Here is an 18,828-nt window from a genome sequence, read left to right on the forward strand (position 1 = left end):
AGATATATGTCTTAAAATATAGTTATCAATTAAAAAATACAATTTAAAATGTTAGTCACCTTTTAAACAACTTTCGAAAATGGTCGTATCTCAGATCTAAATCAACTAGGTTTCTAATGTTCGTCATTAGTATAAATATAAATATACAGACTTCCGTTTTACATTACTAAAAACTCAAAATTACAGTGGCTCCAATACAGGATTAATCACAGAATTTTGGGAACTAATAAATTACTCTACAAAATTAAAGTCTCACAAAACAATAAATGCCCTTTCTGTTCGGACTCAATAGAAACTATTGAACACATATTCTGGACATGTCCAAAAGTTTTTGATGTTTGGGATAAACTTAATAAATGGATATATTCAAAAGTCCAAATTGAACTACCACTTAATTTAGATATTGTCTTATTTGGGATATTAGAAAAAACAGAAAAAAAACTACATAAGAAATCTCATAATACTATTAACTAAATACTATATATACAAAACAAAATTGCAATGTGGACAATTAATTGTATATACTTAAAAAATTATCTTAAAGAAAATTTGTTTATTGAAAAAATAATATTTTATAAAAATAAACCACTGCAAAGAGCGTACACCTGCTGGAACCCCTGGCTCCAACTAATAGAATGATTTTATAAGTTAACTTTCACGTAATAAAAATATCTACCCAATCCATGCTACCTCAGATTAAGATTTTCTATTTTTTTTCAAATTATTATTGATAATATTATATGTTTATAGAAGGATTCAAAATATCAACTTTATGTACTTGTCTCGATTTTGCTGATGTACTATGAACTTATTTACTATTGTTAATATACATGTAGTTCTTTGCCAATAAACACATTACAAAAAAAAAAAAAAGAAAAAAAAAAAGAAAAAAAAAAAAAAAGAAATATTTAATACGTGTAGATCATGAATGTTGAAGATATATGTCTTAAAATATAGTTATCCATTAAAAAATACAATTTAAAATGTTAGTCACCTTTTAAACAACTTTCGAAAATGGTCGTATCGCAGATCTAAATCAACTAGGTTTCTTATGTTCGTCATTAGTATAAATAGTTGTACCTGCATGTTCATGCTAAAAATCCCCCAAAACAAAGTGTCTTTATAAAACACAATACATGTTTGCAATCAACAAGAGAAAATCGAAGAAAAGAACAAAAAGGACAATGCTGTTATGTTTCATATTCAGACTAGTCTTAAAAAAAAAATATAGAAGCATTCAAATGCAGAAAATTGCAGTAATCTGATTTCAAAGTGCTTGCTTTGGTAAATTATTTCTTATTTATAATTATGTAATGCATTTATGGTGTACTCTGTCCAATTAAATGTGCTTAGTTATAGTCATTGAACAATTAAATCGATATTAAGTGTGGTGTCCATCTTCTCTAAACTTTATATACGAAGATTTGTTTATACAAAAAGAATATTCATATTTCACGATGGCTTTGCCCGAGGGAAATATGATTTTCGAGGGTGAGCAAATCTTCATATCTCTCGAAGCCAAGGGAAATGAATGTTTTATTCCACTGCCAATATTTGCTACACATAAAATATAAGTTTGCAGACATTTTTTTTATCTTAACTTAGTTCGCTTGTTTTTGTAACTATAAACACAACATTCACATTAAGAAACAGTACGGATCAAAAGTTAATTATTAGTCTTCTACTTCAATCTACCAATACGCGAATTTAAAATTTAGACAAACAAAAATTGAATTGTGCTATACATCATATATACAGTGTATTTAAAAACATCTTGGCATTGATCTAGTTCATCTCATACAGGTAAGTCATGAAGCATTCAAGAATATCTGCATTGGTGGCAATATGTGGTAGGTCATTCCAGTCTCGTATCGTCTTTAGGTAAAAAGATTCCTTCCTCACTTCGGTCTTACAATATGGTACTTGGTATCCATTAGCGTTGATGTTTCTGGATAGCCTATCTGGTGGAATCAGAGTATAACTAGTGTCAACTTTCACCATCATGTTGGCAAGTTTATACATCATTGTAAGCCTTGATGATCACCTACGGTCTTCGAGGGTTTTCCATTCTAGTTGGTTAAGCATGTCACTAACAGATGATGTGTTATCATATCTGTTAGTGACATATCTGACTGGTCTCCTTTGTACTATTACCAATCGGTTTTTGTTGGGTTTTTTTATAAGACAGCAACCATTTGATTTTCGGGGGGGGGGGGGGGGGGGGCTATGGGTTTTTTTGGAAAAAAAAGTTTGTTTCCAGATTTTTTAGAAAAAAAAAACAATTTGTTTTTGATTCTGAGAAAAAAAAATTGTTTGTTTCACCCTCAGCTGCCACTATATGTAATGCTAAAATTGAAAGAAAACAATTGTTTTCGACTTGTCGCGAACTGAATAGATTGTTTTTCGCCGCAAAAAAAAATTTGTCCAGAAAAAAAACCCATAGCCCCCCCCCCAGAAAATCAAATGTTTGCTGCCTAAGGATCACAGACTGTACATGCATATTCTAGAGGTGGTCTTACAAGTGATTTGTATGCAGTTTCTTTTATTGTGTTGTGTCCGATGATATTATGAGATATATGATTATATCATCAGCAAAGAGTCTTACCCTTGATCGGATTCCCTCTGACAAGTCGTTTATGTAGAAAATGAACAAACTGGGTGCAAGAACTGATCCTTGTGGAACGCCCGAATCGACGTTGATTGTATCAGATTTTCCCCTTCTACAACTACGACTTGTTTTCTGTCGTTTTTGATTAAACTACTTGTTTCCTGTCTTTTAATTTAACGTTTAAATTTGAAAATGATACTAATTTTTGCTATCGCTATGTTTTATTTTATTTCAAATCGTTGTGTACATTAACCGCGCGCAACGTCGGCTCGGTGTAGTTTCCCGGACGTGTCAGACCAACAATAAAATGGGGGGGGGGGGGGGGGGGCAAGGGGTTTGACTGTTATGCTGTTATGGGGCAATTTAATTCTTTGTTATCTGTTATTCTGAAAATATATTTGCTGTTAGCTGTTATTGTCTTATTCTTTGTAAGCTGTTATTGGGCTTTTAGTTTTTTTGTTATCTGTTATTGTGATAATGTATTTGCTGTTAACTGTTATTGAAAATTGGAATGTTAGCATTTTTTTACAGCAAATTCTCGGTAGAAATTGAAGATCATTGGACATTGGGGTCCACCATACTAATATGTTGGTCCCGTATTCGGAGAAGGATTCCAATATATACCCTTCACAGAAGTGAGGTCCAGGACAATTCCACTGTATATTAAGATTATATCCTTTGTAATAAATTCCATTTTTTGGAACATGTATTTAGAATTATCTTATTTTTTTGTATGAGGATAATGTTCCTTGTTTCCCGTACCAACATATTAAATCAGAACAATTCTTAATATGACAAAAAGGAAAACATATGGCCAGGAATATCTGACAAGAATCTCAATTAAGGACTAGGTCCTTACAAACAGTTAACCTTTTATTTAATATGGTACATTGACTCAGCTCTCTGATTCTTTTCAAGCAGAACTAAACACATTGTACAATGAAAGTTCCAACCATGTAATGGGTTCCGAAGCTGCACATAGCTCATTACAAACAAAGATTAATTTTGTTTTGTCTTCAAGCCATTGTTCCCCTACTAAACTATGTATTCTACTTACTAGTACACTTGGTGCAATCAAAAGCCTGATAAAAAAATTGTTCAAATTGAGCCTATGAAAATAGTGGAATAAATTACATTTGAAGTGTCAAAAATTGGTTCGAGGTACTTGATAAATTGCATGCTTATAATTGGTGCTTTTGATTTTTCTACCCTATATACCACTTTGCCTCATAGTCTTATTAAGAAAAATTCACACACCTCATTAAATGGGAATTGAAAAAAAAGTCAGAATGGGAATATATATTTTCAAACTTTTTTAGGTCATTTTTTAATAGCAACAAACACAAGAACTATATGTCAATTGGACCTGCTTTGATACCATAACTGCCCTTGAATTTTTACTAGATATCATTTTTTCTCTTTAACATATTCCTCATTTCCATTCTCAATTTTATTACACACTATTTAAATTATAAGCATGTGTGAATGTGTGAGTTTCTATAACTGTTTAAAAATAAATGCTGAAAAAAGTATTCTATAACAAATAAACAGCTCCGCCATGAGCGCATGATACGCCCGTCGCCCTGTTTGAAATATTCGATAACTTCCTTATGTCATATCAGATATTTATAAAAATGTAAAGAGAGCTTCAGTCAATATATATAAACAATACGCCAAAGTTTCATGAGAACTGCTGAAAACATTTTTGAGTTATTGTCCGAAAACTGGAAAATACCACCTTTTTTAATGAATAGAACCCCTCAACTCAATAACATAAAATCTAAAATTAATGAAAATAGAAAGGGCGCTTACAACAATAGCTATAACGTAAAATCTAAAATTTATAAAAATTGAAAGGGAGCTCATGTCAATAGATAAAATTACATAAAACCCCATTACTCAAAAACTTTAAATCTGAAATTTATATAAAAAAAAAAACGGAGCTCACGTCAATAGATATAAACATTTTTCCAAAGTTTTATGCAAATTGGTTAAAGAGTGATGGAGTTAATGTTTGACATGTTGACGACAGATTGACAACAATACTTCCATAATACGTCCCGTAAACGAGCGTATAAAAATATACTGAGTAGTAAACGCATTCTAGATACATAATTTTAAGAACATGTTCATAGAAAATGGAATTCATTACAAAGGATTATACCCGTAATAAGAAATACTGGATCTGTCAATGACCCGACTTATTTTAATATTTCATTTACTGTTATCTGTTTTTGCCCATTTTAATTCCTTGTTATCTGTTATAAGCCAAATCAATTTGCTGTTTTGCTGTTATTGGGACCCCCTTGCCCCCTCTCAAATATGTAGTGCTATCTATGAATCCTGGTAGAAACAACAAATAGGTGAAATTGTAATAGTTCAGAGAAGAGCTGTCAGTTATATTCTTAACCAATACAGCTACCAAAGCAGTGTAACAGCCGTGCTTGAGCATCTAAGCGGGCTGACACTACAATTAAGAAATATTGCATCAGTCACCATGCTATACAAAATTCAACATCAATTAGTAACCATCCCGATAACAATCAATACCCAATACCACCAAAAGAACATAAATTTTAAAAACAGCCATTATCTCCCACAAATTGCCATTTATATTCATTTTTTCCGAGACCAATAAGGTTGTTGAATTATTTACCATACCAAGTAGCCTGTATCCCAAACTTCGAAGCATTCAAGTCTGGTACAAAATCACATATGTATTGCTAGATCAAATCATATTTTAATTCATATACCCCACTGAAAAAAAATTAAAAACATGGTTTTGGAATTATTGTAAATACGTTTATTTTTTTTTTAATTCCCCTAGTATGCACCTTTTTGTAATCTTCGACATATTGAAGATAAGAAGTATTATGTAGATATGAATATGCATATTTTCAATCTTTTTATACAGAAACAATTAAGACACTTTCGAGCACGGAGAGTTGTCTCATTTTGGCACTATAACCACATCTACTTATTTATATTAAGACATCAAATGACCTACAGGTTATAAAAATAACTAAGTGCCATTTTCCTACTTCCCTCTCTTAAAAATGAAGCTATGGTGCTACAAAATGGGATTTTTCGATGGGCCATCTAATGCGGTTCTCCCGAAACAGGAGTTAGCTGGTTTGAAATTTAAAATGAAAATGCTCGTTCCTTTCCCCTTCGTCATTAGTACCCACAGAAAAAATTAAAAAAGTCTATTATTTCAGGTTTATTTAACGGAAACTCTACTTGGTAAATGTATTATAATGACATAATGAATTTTGCAGCACTCGCAATGGATGCAATGGGTTTATGCGCCACAGAAGAAACTGCACGGAAAAAAATAAAACATGTAAAAAAATAGAAAACAACAAACAGACAAAAAGAACAAGTAGCAGGACTGGCAAATGAATTTTAATACTGAGAAGTGATATGTAATTCATATTTCTAAGAAAAGTAAACCTTCCTCTTTTGATTATATATTGCACAATCATGTTTTAGAAGCAGTAAAAGACAGTAAATCGGTAAATATTTAGGCGTAACTATAAGCCATGATCTTGATTTGGGAACACATGCATATAAACAATATTACCTGTAAGGCAAATAAAACCTTAGCTTTTCTTCGTAGGAACTTGAATAACTGCACACGTAAGGTTAAAAACCTTATGTACACATCACTTGTCTGTCCAGTCGTCTAATACTCTTCCCCTGTCTAGCATTCTAGCTTGGATCTGTTTAAAAAGCAACACATCACTCAGGTTGAGTAGGTACAGCGTAAGGCAGCCTGGTTTGTCTTTAACGATTATAAAGACAAATCTGGAGCAGTTTCAAATTTAATTAAATCTTTAGAATGGGAAAGTTTAGAAACAAGAAGAAAAAAAGCTAGATTAACTATGCTATATAAAATAAATTGGGGGTTAGTTGAAGTTCCTAAGGACAATTTGGTCCGAGACCACAATTGTCGTCCCTTGATTTTCGTTTTTCACGAATATAGTCCCTATTGTTGACAGTGGGTTACTTGCCATTAATTTGTATACCCCTTCCAAATTTATTTCTCCATGTTTAATGCCTCAAATTGCATGAAAGGGGGTGAAATTACACTGTAAAAAAATTTGGGTCCAGAACTTTAAAGGAAAGTAGTGATTTGGTCCATCTGAAAAAGGTTGAAAATTAGCACTTCGGAAGCTGTCAAAAGATTTCAAGACGCCCTAAACATAAAATTGTCCATATTTTGAGTTAGAGCCGATGAAGTTTTCTATAATCATGATAATTTTGATATAATTTGTCCCAAAAGTAGTACAACACACTGTAAAAGTTTCTTTGAGAAAGGGCAGGTGGGATTTTTTTTATTTTCATTTATGTTCTAAAAGAAATGCACTACGAAATAATTGTGTTCTCATACCATTTAGCAATTTCGGATAGATATAGATAGATAGATAATTTTATTAACCAATCATGGTGCCCAAAATTTGAGCTATACAATCAAATGAATTACAAAATAAAGCACAGAAAATGATTAGAATGATTAAAGTACATTTGAACAAAAACCACATGAATACACATTTACACTAATTAACCTGATATAAACCAAGTTATTGACAAAAAATAGTTGTTATGGGTGCCACTGTGACCTGGAGAAGTTGCATAAATCTTTATAGTTCTAGGTCTATGGGAGACAACTCCTGATCAATTTTATTTCCTATATATATATATCTATATATATTTTTTCTTCTATTTTTTTTTTCAAACAATATTTTCTATAATTTTCTTTCGTTCTTCAAAAAGGGAGTGCAATAAATTAGATAAGTTTGAAGTAACAAACAAATCTTCAGATGAAAGAATCCAAACAAATTTCATTTCATCAGATAATCTTGAAAATTTTTTGAATTTTGAATTTAAATTAGATAGATGTTGAGATCGAGTATCTTTTAGAACAGGACATTTTAAAAGAAAATGTAGTTCGTCTTCAACTGCGTTCTTACATAGCTTACACTTTCTGTCTTCAGCTGTAATTCCAATATACCTCCCTCTTTCGATTTCAAGATCATGACAGCTAGTTCTAAATCTTGTGATTATTTGCCTGTCTTTTTTTGAATTCATTTTTAAATATGGTTCAAACATAAAAATATTTTTAAATTTTCTGTAAGTTCTTGATTTATTGCCAGATTGTAAATTAGTACACTTCCCAGAATTGCTTTCTAAACTAGCTAACCAGCTTTCTTTAAATTTAATAGTTAAAGATGTTTTTACTTTTTTTAGAATATGGTTTTGTTTAAAGTTTGACTGGTTAACAAATAGATATTCTAAGTCTAGAAATTTAAATATATGTTTAATGCTTCCTATCCAAGATTCCTGGTTATGTTTGTCCATAGAATGAGATAGATTTATGGCTTCCCTTAGAATAATATTTGAAGGTTCAATATCTTTCATAAGATGGATCCAATATTTTACCATATTTATTATTACATAATACAGTGTAGGGAGTGAACCTAGTTCTCCTCTACATGCCGTATGCCGATAGATGTACTAGGGGGAAACATAAATTTAGGCAAATATCATGAATATCAACAAATAAAGATTTCTATAAATTTTCTTTTTATCCTTGCACTATTTCTGACAGGAATTCACTACATGAAGCAACAGGTATGTCTGAGCAAAATATAACATATAAACATACATAATATAATATCATACACAGAAGCAAAATATAACATATAAACATACATAATATAATATTATACATTTGTCATACATAGAAGCAAAATGTAACCATGGTAACACATATACAAATGTATATACATAATATAATGTCCCAATTTAATGTTAAATATTTCATTTATGGCAAGATTCAAAAGTGATGGTAATTGATCTTTTACTAATAAAATTTCCTTAAAAAATCAGCATACCTGTTCTTTTCACTGTTTATAATTATGAGGAAATCATCTAAGTATTATTTAGTATATTGCTTATCATAATTTTTGGTAACCCTTTATCATGTTTATACGTGTATGTCAAAAGAATATTGCCCCAAAGAGTTGATGTAAAAATTTATTTGAGAAAAACTGTAAATTTCTGATGATAACTGATACTAGACCAGCAACCATGATTTCTACTGGGATTTTTAGTCTTGAGTGCAAAAGATGTACACTTGACTTTAGATAAAATAAAACCATGATAACTTCAGTTAAAAAAAATTCTCATCATTCATCATGTTCATGTCATTTGATATCATACCTGTCAACTCACCCGTTTTTTGCGGGTGACACCCGTTATTTTCACCTCTCACCCGGGAGTTTTTCTTTACCCGGCGGGTCCCGGGAATTTCTAACATTACCCGTTTCACCCGGATTTCTGACCGGAATTGTTTCCGGTATTTAGAAGTAATACGACCTTCAGTTTTATCGGTCTTTTCAATGTAACCAAAAGTCAAAATGTAGGACTGTTTACCTGAGGATTGAAATAAACAATTAATTTCCCCATAGGCGACAATGGTAGCCTTTTTCGAGATACAGACTTTAGAAAGTTGATTTTCTTAACGAAACCTTGCTAGAATCAAAGAAAAGTTATAATGACAGTATTTTTTGGTCCAAGAAATATAGGTTCGCGTTGCTTTTCTTAGCGTATTTTGTACTTATCTCCCATGCCTATCAATTTTGCCCTTAAAAATACGTGTCTTGTCCTAGCGTTGAAAAGTCATCTCAGTGCCTTTAGGGCTACGGAATAATTTTTATTTTGCCTTTTGTATAAAGCAGAGTGCACGAAGTCTCTAATAATAAAAAACAACGGGCGCACATATCGACCAATCAGGATAAGTCATACTCTTAATTCTGAATACCATGTTATGCTCATAAAATGGCTGCGCCCATAAAATCTAATGGTGTATTGTAACCTGAGGCATGTTAGACAATTTTATTGTACTGTGACAGCAAAGATGATGAAAAAATTTCCATTCAAAGATGAGACATTGGTTCATATTGGATTTGTTAACCCTTTAAGGAAAGACACAGTATCATCTGATTGTGGTAAGACTTTATTTACATTAAATTTTAAACTTGTAAGATGAAACAGTATTTTTGATTGTTGATATTGTTATCAATTTTTAATAAAAAAAAATATGATTTATACATGATCAATAAAGCAGCAAACCTACAACACAATAAAAATTATCTCACATAGGTATATACCTAGACCATATGGCTATTCTTTTTGTTTTCAGTGATGAAATTGGTGGAAAAATTCCCTAACATCCTGAATGATGAAGAGACAACACAGCTACAAGATGAGTTCAGTGACTATCAGTTGACCCCATTAGATGAACTTCCACTTTGCACTTCCCTTGAAACTGACATTGGTACATTTTGGGGAGAAATGTCCAAGTTGCATGACATTTTTCTTAACAAGCCAAGATTTTTTGTTTTGTCAAAACTTGCTAAAACATTACTGGTTTTGCCAAACAGCAATGCAGACAGTGAGAGGGCATTTTCTTTAGTAAAGAAAATAGCTACAGAGTTTAGGGCTGATCTTAATAAGGATACACTGTGTGCTCTTCTTTCTTGTAAAATGAATACACATTTGCATTGCTATGAACTGAAACCAAGTGCAGTTCTTTTAAAGAATGCCAAGTCTGCTACTATGGAATATAACAATAGTCTGAAATAAACTTGTATACATGTTCTAACTGTTTCATATACATATTGACTATATAAATTATATGTAAACATATTTTTGTTCTTTAATTGAGCCCGCAAAATGTCGTACGCGTTATGACATGAGATTTTTTTTCTCAATGCAGGTCATGACCTGACTTTTCATTTTCAGAGGTTGACAGGTATGTGATATGTTTAGGAAAATAAAGCCTAAGAATAGGGAGTATATATCCATCTAATACATCAGTACATGCACAGGGGGAAAAAAACACCCTAAAAGCAAAGGAACAGCGTATGCACTGTATTAATATTTTTCTTTTCTTTTTCAGTTTTACATGCGAACTAAATGCTCAAGACCCTCCTGAGAGCTTCTTGTATAAATGGAAGAAGTGTACCAAGGAAACAAATTTCTGGATGTTTTTTGAACAGAAATGTTAATTTAAGCTGGTATGCAGCAAACCATCAACAACAAAGATTATTAAGGCAGTTTAGCTTGCCTTTGGAATCACATATTTCCCTTCAACATGATCACGTGAAAATTCAATATTATCTTTTCAAACTTGTGAGGAATTTCCATGCATCTATTAAATGGAATAATAAATATATTGTCAACTATGCCAAAGGAGGAACTACGAAATGCAAGAAATGCAAAACCAAGATAGAGACAGGAGATTTAAGGGTCGGTAAAGTGGTGACCAATCCATTGTCCAAAGGAGCTGGAGATATGAAGATGTGGTATCATCCAAGGTGTATGGTGGAAACATTTAAATTAACTACAACTATGATAGAAAAGATGGAAGGATTCGGTGACCTTGAAATGGAGGCTAAAGATAATATTACTAAATTGATAAATGGTACAAGTTTAGAGTGCACATATAGCAATAAAATTATTAAGTTTTGTCAAAAACATGAAATACTTTTAGCAAACATTCATGACATGGTAAACAGCCTTTTTAGGACTGAAAATAATGAAACTGATTTCTCATCTAATATTGGAACATGTAAGGTCATAAAAAAGAATAGGTTTGTTGGCCCAAATGCTACCTACCCTGAAAAAAAGCTGCCTACTCAAATCCTTTTATAGTCCTGATTTGAAGAAGTTTTTTTTTTAATCAGCTAGGCATGAAGACTAATAAACACCCGATACTTCAATTTCTCTTTTTAAAAAATGCCTACCTACCTACCCTCTGTCTCAACCTTTAGGTAGGGTTTGGGCAAACCAAAATATTTTTAATTGTGGCCTAACTAGGGTATAAAGCCCTTAATTGTAAAGCATTATACTATACACAATTGGGTTAGGTAAAAGTCACATGACACAGTTTACTCCAACCATGGGATTTTTTATCAATACAAATTATTTTAATGCACCTTCATTTCAACAGAGGTTACAGTTTTAGTTTGTTACCCCGATATTGTTTTTTGTCCATGGATTTATGAGTTTGAACAGCGGTATACTACTGTTGCCTTTATTTACCCTTCAGCTTACCAGACAGTAACCAAATAAGATTTGATCAGTAAAAATGCAGGATACTGATTTTTTTTTTAGAAAATTCTAGGATTCTAGAATGAACTATTCATGCTATTGAAAGAGTAATTGATTTGTACTATGAATTATATTTGTTGTCGTTTCAGAATCTAAGTCTGTACTCAAGAAAACAGAGAGCAAGAAAACCTCAAATAGTGCATATCAGAAGAAAAAACCAACTAATTCTACAAAATCGTCCAAGAAAGTTTTAAAATCTGTCTACTCTCCCTCCTCTCCAACAGACTTATTGGAAGCTGACATAGACTTATCTGCTGCTTGTAGAGGTCAAGGTTTGATTTGAATTTACAAGATATATAAGATGTGTATGAATGCCATTGAGACAACTCTTCATTCAATGTCACAATGTATAAAATGTAAACAATTGAAGGTCAAAGTATAGCCTTCAGCACGGAACCTTTGCCCACACAATACAGGCAAGCTATAAAGGCCCCCAAAATGACAAGTGTAAAACTATTTAAACAGAAATCCTGTCTATTTACGTTATTTAAATTTATATAAAAAACAAAAACAAGAAACGCCTATGAACTACACTAACAAACTACAACTACCGAATAACAGGTTCCTGACTTAGGATGGTACACAAATATAAATTGTAACACATTTATGCAGATGAAAAATTAACAATTATAATAGAACATGTTTTTTGGTACCTTCAAGCATACTAGTATCTTTTTTAATTATTGAAATAATAAAAAAAAAATTCTCAAAAATATTGACAGTGCTAGCTTTTTAGTTGTTTTAAAAGGTATTGTCACAAACTTGCTATGTCTTTTACAAATAATGTTTGCCTTTTTCAAATTGTCAGTGACACCCAGAGATATATGAATATAAAGCTTAACAGTCTCTGCTATCTTATGCACTTTTTTTATGAAACTTCTTTATATATCAGAAATAAATTACAACGATAATTGTATTTTTATAATTGTAGAATCACTTAACTGTGATGTCGGCAATCCTGGTGATTCCTTAGAGAATTTCAGGAAGTTGTGTGAAGACATTGCAGCAGAAAAAAGTTACCTTGTAAAAACACAGAAAGTTTCCTCATTGTTAAAGGAGGGGCCTGAGGGAGGTATAAACCATATGTACACTTGATCTTATTCTGCAAAGGGATTATATTTGTGAAACTTGAATTTTACAATTCCAATGACAAGTTTGCAAGATTTTATTTTTCCATTTTCTCAATTCTGATTTTGATTTTCCTTGAAGATCAAATTTACATGACATGCATGAGGGTATATTTTCTTGATTTTATCTTAATAAGAAATAATATGAGCAATGATTTTTGTATATATGCATAATGCATATGCTAACCTGTAACCATTATTTAATTTCACACTACTTGTATTTCGTTCTTTAAATTGATATATTTTATAGATGGATTTAAAGGTGATGCTTACTTGTGGTTGAAGTTGTTGTTACCTGGATTTGTGAAGCGTGTTTATAACCTCAAGAGTAAACAGTTGGTTAAATTATTTAGTCAGGTAAAATACAGAATATAGATATAAGAAGATGTGGTATGAGTGTCAATGAGACAACTCTTCCGAGGAGACTAAATGACACAGGTATAGAATGCTTGTTATTTTGGATTACTGTCTTGTTGACATTTGCTTGTTATCTCCCTTTATCCATTCTCATTTTTCTGATTTGAAAATTTGTAATTCAACTTTAGGTTGGATGATGTCTGCCTTTTGATGTGTAATGCAACATTTGATTGGATAATTTCTGCCTTTAACCCTTTCGCTGATGATTCCCTGTTAAGGTAACACGATACCGAATGGCATATCTCCCGATTTCCAAACTTTTTGGCATACGCGTTCTTTGCACCGAGTTACATCGAAATATGTAATAAAAAATGGGGGTCACCATTTTTGTTTTCTTGGCATTTTCATTAGAAAACGTCGATTTGGGCGACAAATTTACTTAGGTATATAGGGGAAATACCTGTTTTTCGGATAACCTTTTTAGATTTTCCAATGGATTGCTATGTTCTTATATACGGAGAACAACAAAAAACTAACATAATATTCAGAATTACAAACTGAATTCATACATGTATAGAAAATCATATGTCACCATCCTTGTTTTTGAGATAAATGGCTTCAAAATTGATTGATACCCTTAGAATTTGACCAAAAACGTGTGACGTTATTGAAACAGAATGTAACGTTATTCTCCTCAGAGATATGAGAAATGGAAAACACAAAATGTGCCGTGATCTGAAGGGTTTTTATTTTATTTTCATTTCCCCTGTCAGGTTTCCTTAAATTTTCTAGTGATATGAGATTCTACTGATATGATTCATTTCGTCCTGCACATAGAAATTTCACTAACATGAATTTAACATTAATCTCGCTCGTCTGATTTTTACACTTAACGAGCATAATACAGTCATATTTTTGTAAAATTCGAGTGAAAATAACATGAAATGTTTTACGTGTGATTCATTTGAATTACTGAGTTTTTAACTCCACCCTTTATGACAATGGTGGTGTCATTGCTTCATCCATGCAGAAAAATAGTACCATACAAATTTGATTCAGTTAACAGTGATATTATTGCTCTGTTTTTGATGGTTGTTTAACGTTCAGTGGCAAATAGTTCATGCATGATAAATAAAATAACAAAACTCAAAGAAAAATTCAAAACTTATATTCTTGACTTGCTACGTACATTTGTACATCAGTAAAGTATACTTTGCGTGGTGTAAATGTGTGAGTTGCTTGCTCAGCAAGTCGGACAAACATTGCAAACTGTATGCAAAATTTCACTTTTAGTTCAACAGTCTGTCATTTATGGAAAATTATTTTATAAAACAAATCTTGAGATCATATATGCATTCTTTATAAGTAAAACAAACTGCGAAACATAAAAGCTCAAGCTTTAAATTCCACATGAAGGAGATGTTACCCAGAGTCTGTACTCTGCGGGCCTTTATAATTTATCAAAATTTCTAATCAAGCAACCTGTCATGAACAAAAAAAAATTTAAAAAATCCAGACGATATGCTCACCTTTAAAAACAGGTACACAATTCATACCTGAAGCAAAAAGACTATCAAGTGTGGGATTGACGGTCGAATTTACGCGGGTGAAACAATATGATGTTGCGTGCTCTATTAGTTTCAAGTGGTGATTTTGAATTGTAGGATTGATTGATGGTAACTTTACGTCCAGTGGCAAATATTTTATGCATGTTCAAGACGCAGTTAACAATAAATAATACATCCCGCATAGCCAAATGGACGCCTCACTTTGGAAGCATTTTACTGCCGGTCGGAAGAAGACCAAGTGACCATATTTTTATCCCTATTCACCCTAGGCCTTGGGGTGTAAATTGTAGGATATAAACAAAATATAAAATTATGTCCAATATACATTGTCAGAATTCTAAAAGGTTTTTGCACTCGCTACGAAACAAGTGGAAAGCTCGGCGAGTCTCGCTTTCCACCGTGTTTCTAAAGCTCATGCTAATACATTTTATACTAGTATTATGAGGCTATGGATTTTTTTTATTTGTAATGCTAAAATTGAAAGAAAAAAAATGTTTTCGACTTGTCAAAATCAAATGGTTGCTGCCTAAGTATGTGAGCAATATGTCCCTCAGGGCCTAAAAAGGCAACTATGTTAATTCTCTTTCAGTCGTATTGTCTTCGAACTTGTACATGTACAGTATTTCCACCTCAAATCACACAAAAAAAACCCACACTACCACCAAATACCCATGCAAGCGTAATTAACACGAAAATAAAATCTAAAGGATTTCAAGATCTAGCTATTTCTGTCTCTTTTTTCCGTTTGAATAATAATTAGTCAGTCGTTTGATTGTAAATTTGGAGAGAAAAAAATTGTAACGAAATCAGTCTGACTATAGCCAGTCCCGACTATCAACTTGCGTTTATAGGCACAAGTGGCAACTTAGGGATGGCTTTAATCAGACTGTAACGGGACCTGGTTTTTTTTTCGTTTTATTTTTGCCGAAACAAGTTCCCATGTATTTCTCAGCCTACGTTAACTTTTTCAGGTTTTATTCCGATGTTGCTGTCTATCCCGTGTAGACTTGGTCTATAGGATTACAAATCTAGCACTTTATTTTCAAAATATTTCCGAAACTATATCGGATTTACTCTGTACAGAACTTCAGAGACTTTTTATACTGGAACATAGAGAAAGATATTCGGCAAAATAACCAAGTAAACCACTTTTTTTAACATTCCATACAAACAACCTATTTTTGTATGAGTTTCAAAGTCTGCTTGTATTTTGCATTATCGCCTAATTCTATCCGTATTCTTATCCAGATAAATTTCCATTTTACCTGAGCGGTGTTTTTGAAGACCATTTTTAACACGAATTTATAGATGTAAGAACAATTCCCCGTGTTTTTTACACATCATCCTAAGTTTCTATAGATTAGATTTCTACTTTCAAAACAAAATTTCATGGGAATACGTCGTTCATCATGAAAAAGTATTTATTGCAAACATATACCAAGAATAATGTCTTGTGATAAAACTCAGTCTATTATATGTAGATAAATCGTTCAGATGCTTAAATTTGAAAGAAACAGACTATTTAAAAGTAAAGAAATACATTTTTAAAGATAAACAATGAGCAATAATAAAAAAAGTTATTAACATTTTTTTCATCGGTCAGGCCATAAGTCTGGGCAGAGTCCATGTTGGAAAGGTCAAGTTTTCTAACTCTAATTATTATTTTTAAATGATCCGTTTCTTTTATTTCTATATTTTATGTCAGAATCCTCCTTGACATCAAATTTGAAGTCGATCCTTCAAAGAAAAAGAAAAAAAAACAATTTACATCGGTTAGGACATTAGTCACGGGAAAGATGTAGATGGTTCCAAATTTCAAGTTAATCTTTCCAATAATAAAAAAAGTATTCAGCATTTGCATTTCTATCTGGACATTGTCAGGTTGTCAGGACATTAGTCAAACTCCGTACAATAATCGTTTCCCGTTCCGGAACTATTTTCCTTTACTCCATCAAGTATCCAGAAAAAGTTACCATTAAAATGTCACATAAATACCCAATATTTTTTTATAATTTTATCACTTTGTGGTTGCAAAACCTGATGCATTGGCTTGAATATGTTAACGTTATTCGATAACGTTAGGAACGATAACTCGTGGCGTAACGTCATTCGGTATCGTGTTACCTTAACTGGGATTCAAGCTTCAGACAGCTGACGATGAGTCCCATTTTACAAGATCTTTCTTTGTTGAATACCTGGATGAAAGTGTAAACATTGAAAACCGTGTCAAAATCAGAGGAAATTTACAGTTAGTAAAAGAATATGAAAGAGTTGAAGCCAAATTAGTATACTTTTTTGGCATAAAATGTCGTTTTATGTACAAAACACTTGGAATTGACATCGTTCCGTGAAAGGAATTTGTACAGCCTCATGAAATTTTTCCAAATTTTGCCGTTTTGTGTTAAAAAATTATGATTTTGGGTTAAAAAGCAGAATTTTGAGAATTTTACCTAGATAATGCTGAAAATTTTAAAATTTGAATATTTTATGAAGAAAAAATAATCAAAACATGAACAAAACTGTGAACAGGGTGTTAGTGAATGAACACGATGAAATAAAGACACAAATAACTACAGACAAGTTTTTATTGACATATTTATTATGAAGATCTCCCACTTGAGTAATAGTAGCCAGGGACGCCATCGTCTCAGAGTAGCTTCTGTCTGGGCAGCTATCAATGAAAGGGTTAATTGCATACTCTGAATTTTTGGCAACAAAGTTGTGCAATCACAGTTGTTGTTTCCTTGATATTCCAAATGTTTTCTTTTGAACATTTTATAACTATGGCAAAAGAAAAAGAAAAAAAAGACAAATTTTGACAAGTTGGAACTATCAATTTTGGATGACCATTGCTGAACTCAATTGCTCTAGGTGCTCTAGATCTCTTTGTTGGTTAACAAAGGTTTAACTGTATTCTACATGATGCAAATATGAAAATAATGAAATATGATGTTTTTTTAAATTCTATTTTCATCTTATTTAGATTTTGGACACTTCTTGTGAAGATATGGTAGAAGATCTAAATCAGGTAATTTGAATTTGTTTGGCGAGTTTTTTCATGGTACAAAATCCTGTGGATGAAATAAGATTTTTTAAATTTTAATTCTGTCTGTCCTTCTCGTATGTCCATCTACATGTATTTATATGTCAGCATTGTATTTTCTCATTGTATCTTCATTATATTTTCATTGTATATTTCCCCGGAACTACTTATAATAACTTCCTGATATAAGCTGGCTTCACATCAGCAGGCTATGCAGTTAGACACTTTTTTAGATTCATCGCTCATCAATTTCCTGTTTACCACATTTTATATTCTTAACATGATGCCCTATGAATTTTTGTTGCAATTTCTAGTGACTGCTAATAAAAGCTTTCAGAAATTTGTTATCATTCATCGCTTATCAACATCCTATTTACCTACTATTAATGAATTATTGGAACACATACTGGATTTATATAATATTTTTGTCACATTTGAATTACAAATAAAGGCTTCCTGAATTAACTGTCGCTCTACATGTGAGCATGCTTTAAGTGGGATACATTTTCACCCTGATTTTTCTATAGCTTCCTCTTTCCCTGATACTTTAAGGGGCATTAGCTACAAGATATAATTTTTTTTTTTTAAATATTTCTATTTATAGTTCTATGTAAGGTTGTTATAATTCTGTTTTACATGAGAGCTTTGCCAATTTAGATTTAACTGCCTATACATAATAAAGATACAGTCAAACCTGTGAAAACCGGACCCTGAGTAAACCGGTTTCCTGTCAATTCCGGCCGAAAATTAAAGTCCAATTTCCCTCCCTTAATATTCTTTGCAACAACATCCCTTGTAAACCGGACCCTGTCTATTCCGAATTCCGATCTAATTATCTAGTCCCAATACAGTAAATTACTTTAATTATTACATGTCAAAACCGGTTTGGCCTTTTATCATAACGGTATTGATTGATGTCAATCAACTGATCAAGAGCGTGTGTTG

The 18,828-nt window shown here is 32.0% G+C and overlaps 2 protein-coding genes across 2 annotated transcripts in view; both read left to right on the forward strand.

Moving 5' to 3' along the window:
* Positions 1-5,744: 5,744 nt before the first annotated feature.
* LOC139502296 (DNA ligase 3-like) overlaps positions 5,745-18,828 on the forward strand; it is a 35,962-nt gene continuing 22,878 nt past the window's right edge. Inside the window, 6 exon segments of the mRNA XM_071291729.1 lie at positions 5,745-5,851; positions 10,575-11,099; positions 11,878-12,060; positions 12,720-12,860; positions 13,166-13,272; positions 17,824-17,868. Coding sequence (XP_071147830.1) covers positions 10,592-11,099; positions 11,878-12,060; positions 12,720-12,860; positions 13,166-13,272; positions 17,824-17,868 — 984 coding nt within the window. The 5' untranslated portion in view covers positions 5,745-5,851; positions 10,575-10,591.
* LOC139502297 (uncharacterized) lies at positions 9,498-10,321 on the forward strand. The gene is made up of 2 exons (XM_071291730.1): positions 9,498-9,621; positions 9,816-10,321. The coding sequence occupies exons 1-2, from the start codon at positions 9,531-9,533 to the stop codon at positions 10,256-10,258; spliced, it is 534 nt and encodes a 177-aa protein (XP_071147831.1). The 5' UTR covers positions 9,498-9,530; the 3' UTR covers positions 10,259-10,321.

Source organism: Mytilus edulis, chromosome 13, assembly GCF_963676685.1.
Source record: "Mytilus edulis chromosome 13, xbMytEdul2.2, whole genome shotgun sequence".
Taxonomy (NCBI): Eukaryota; Metazoa; Mollusca; class Bivalvia; order Mytilida; family Mytilidae; genus Mytilus; species Mytilus edulis.

What these genes read in the sequence shown, in the direction of transcription:
- LOC139502297 (XM_071291730.1), top strand. Translation starts at nt 9,531, where the DNA reads ATGATGAAAAAATTTCCATTCAAAGATGAGACATTGGTTCATATTGGA. An exon ending in CACAGTATCATCTGATTGTG is followed by an intron (nt 9,622 to 9,815) that starts GTAAGACTTTAT and finishes TTTTGTTTTCAG; the next exon opens with TGATGAAATTGGTGGAAAAA.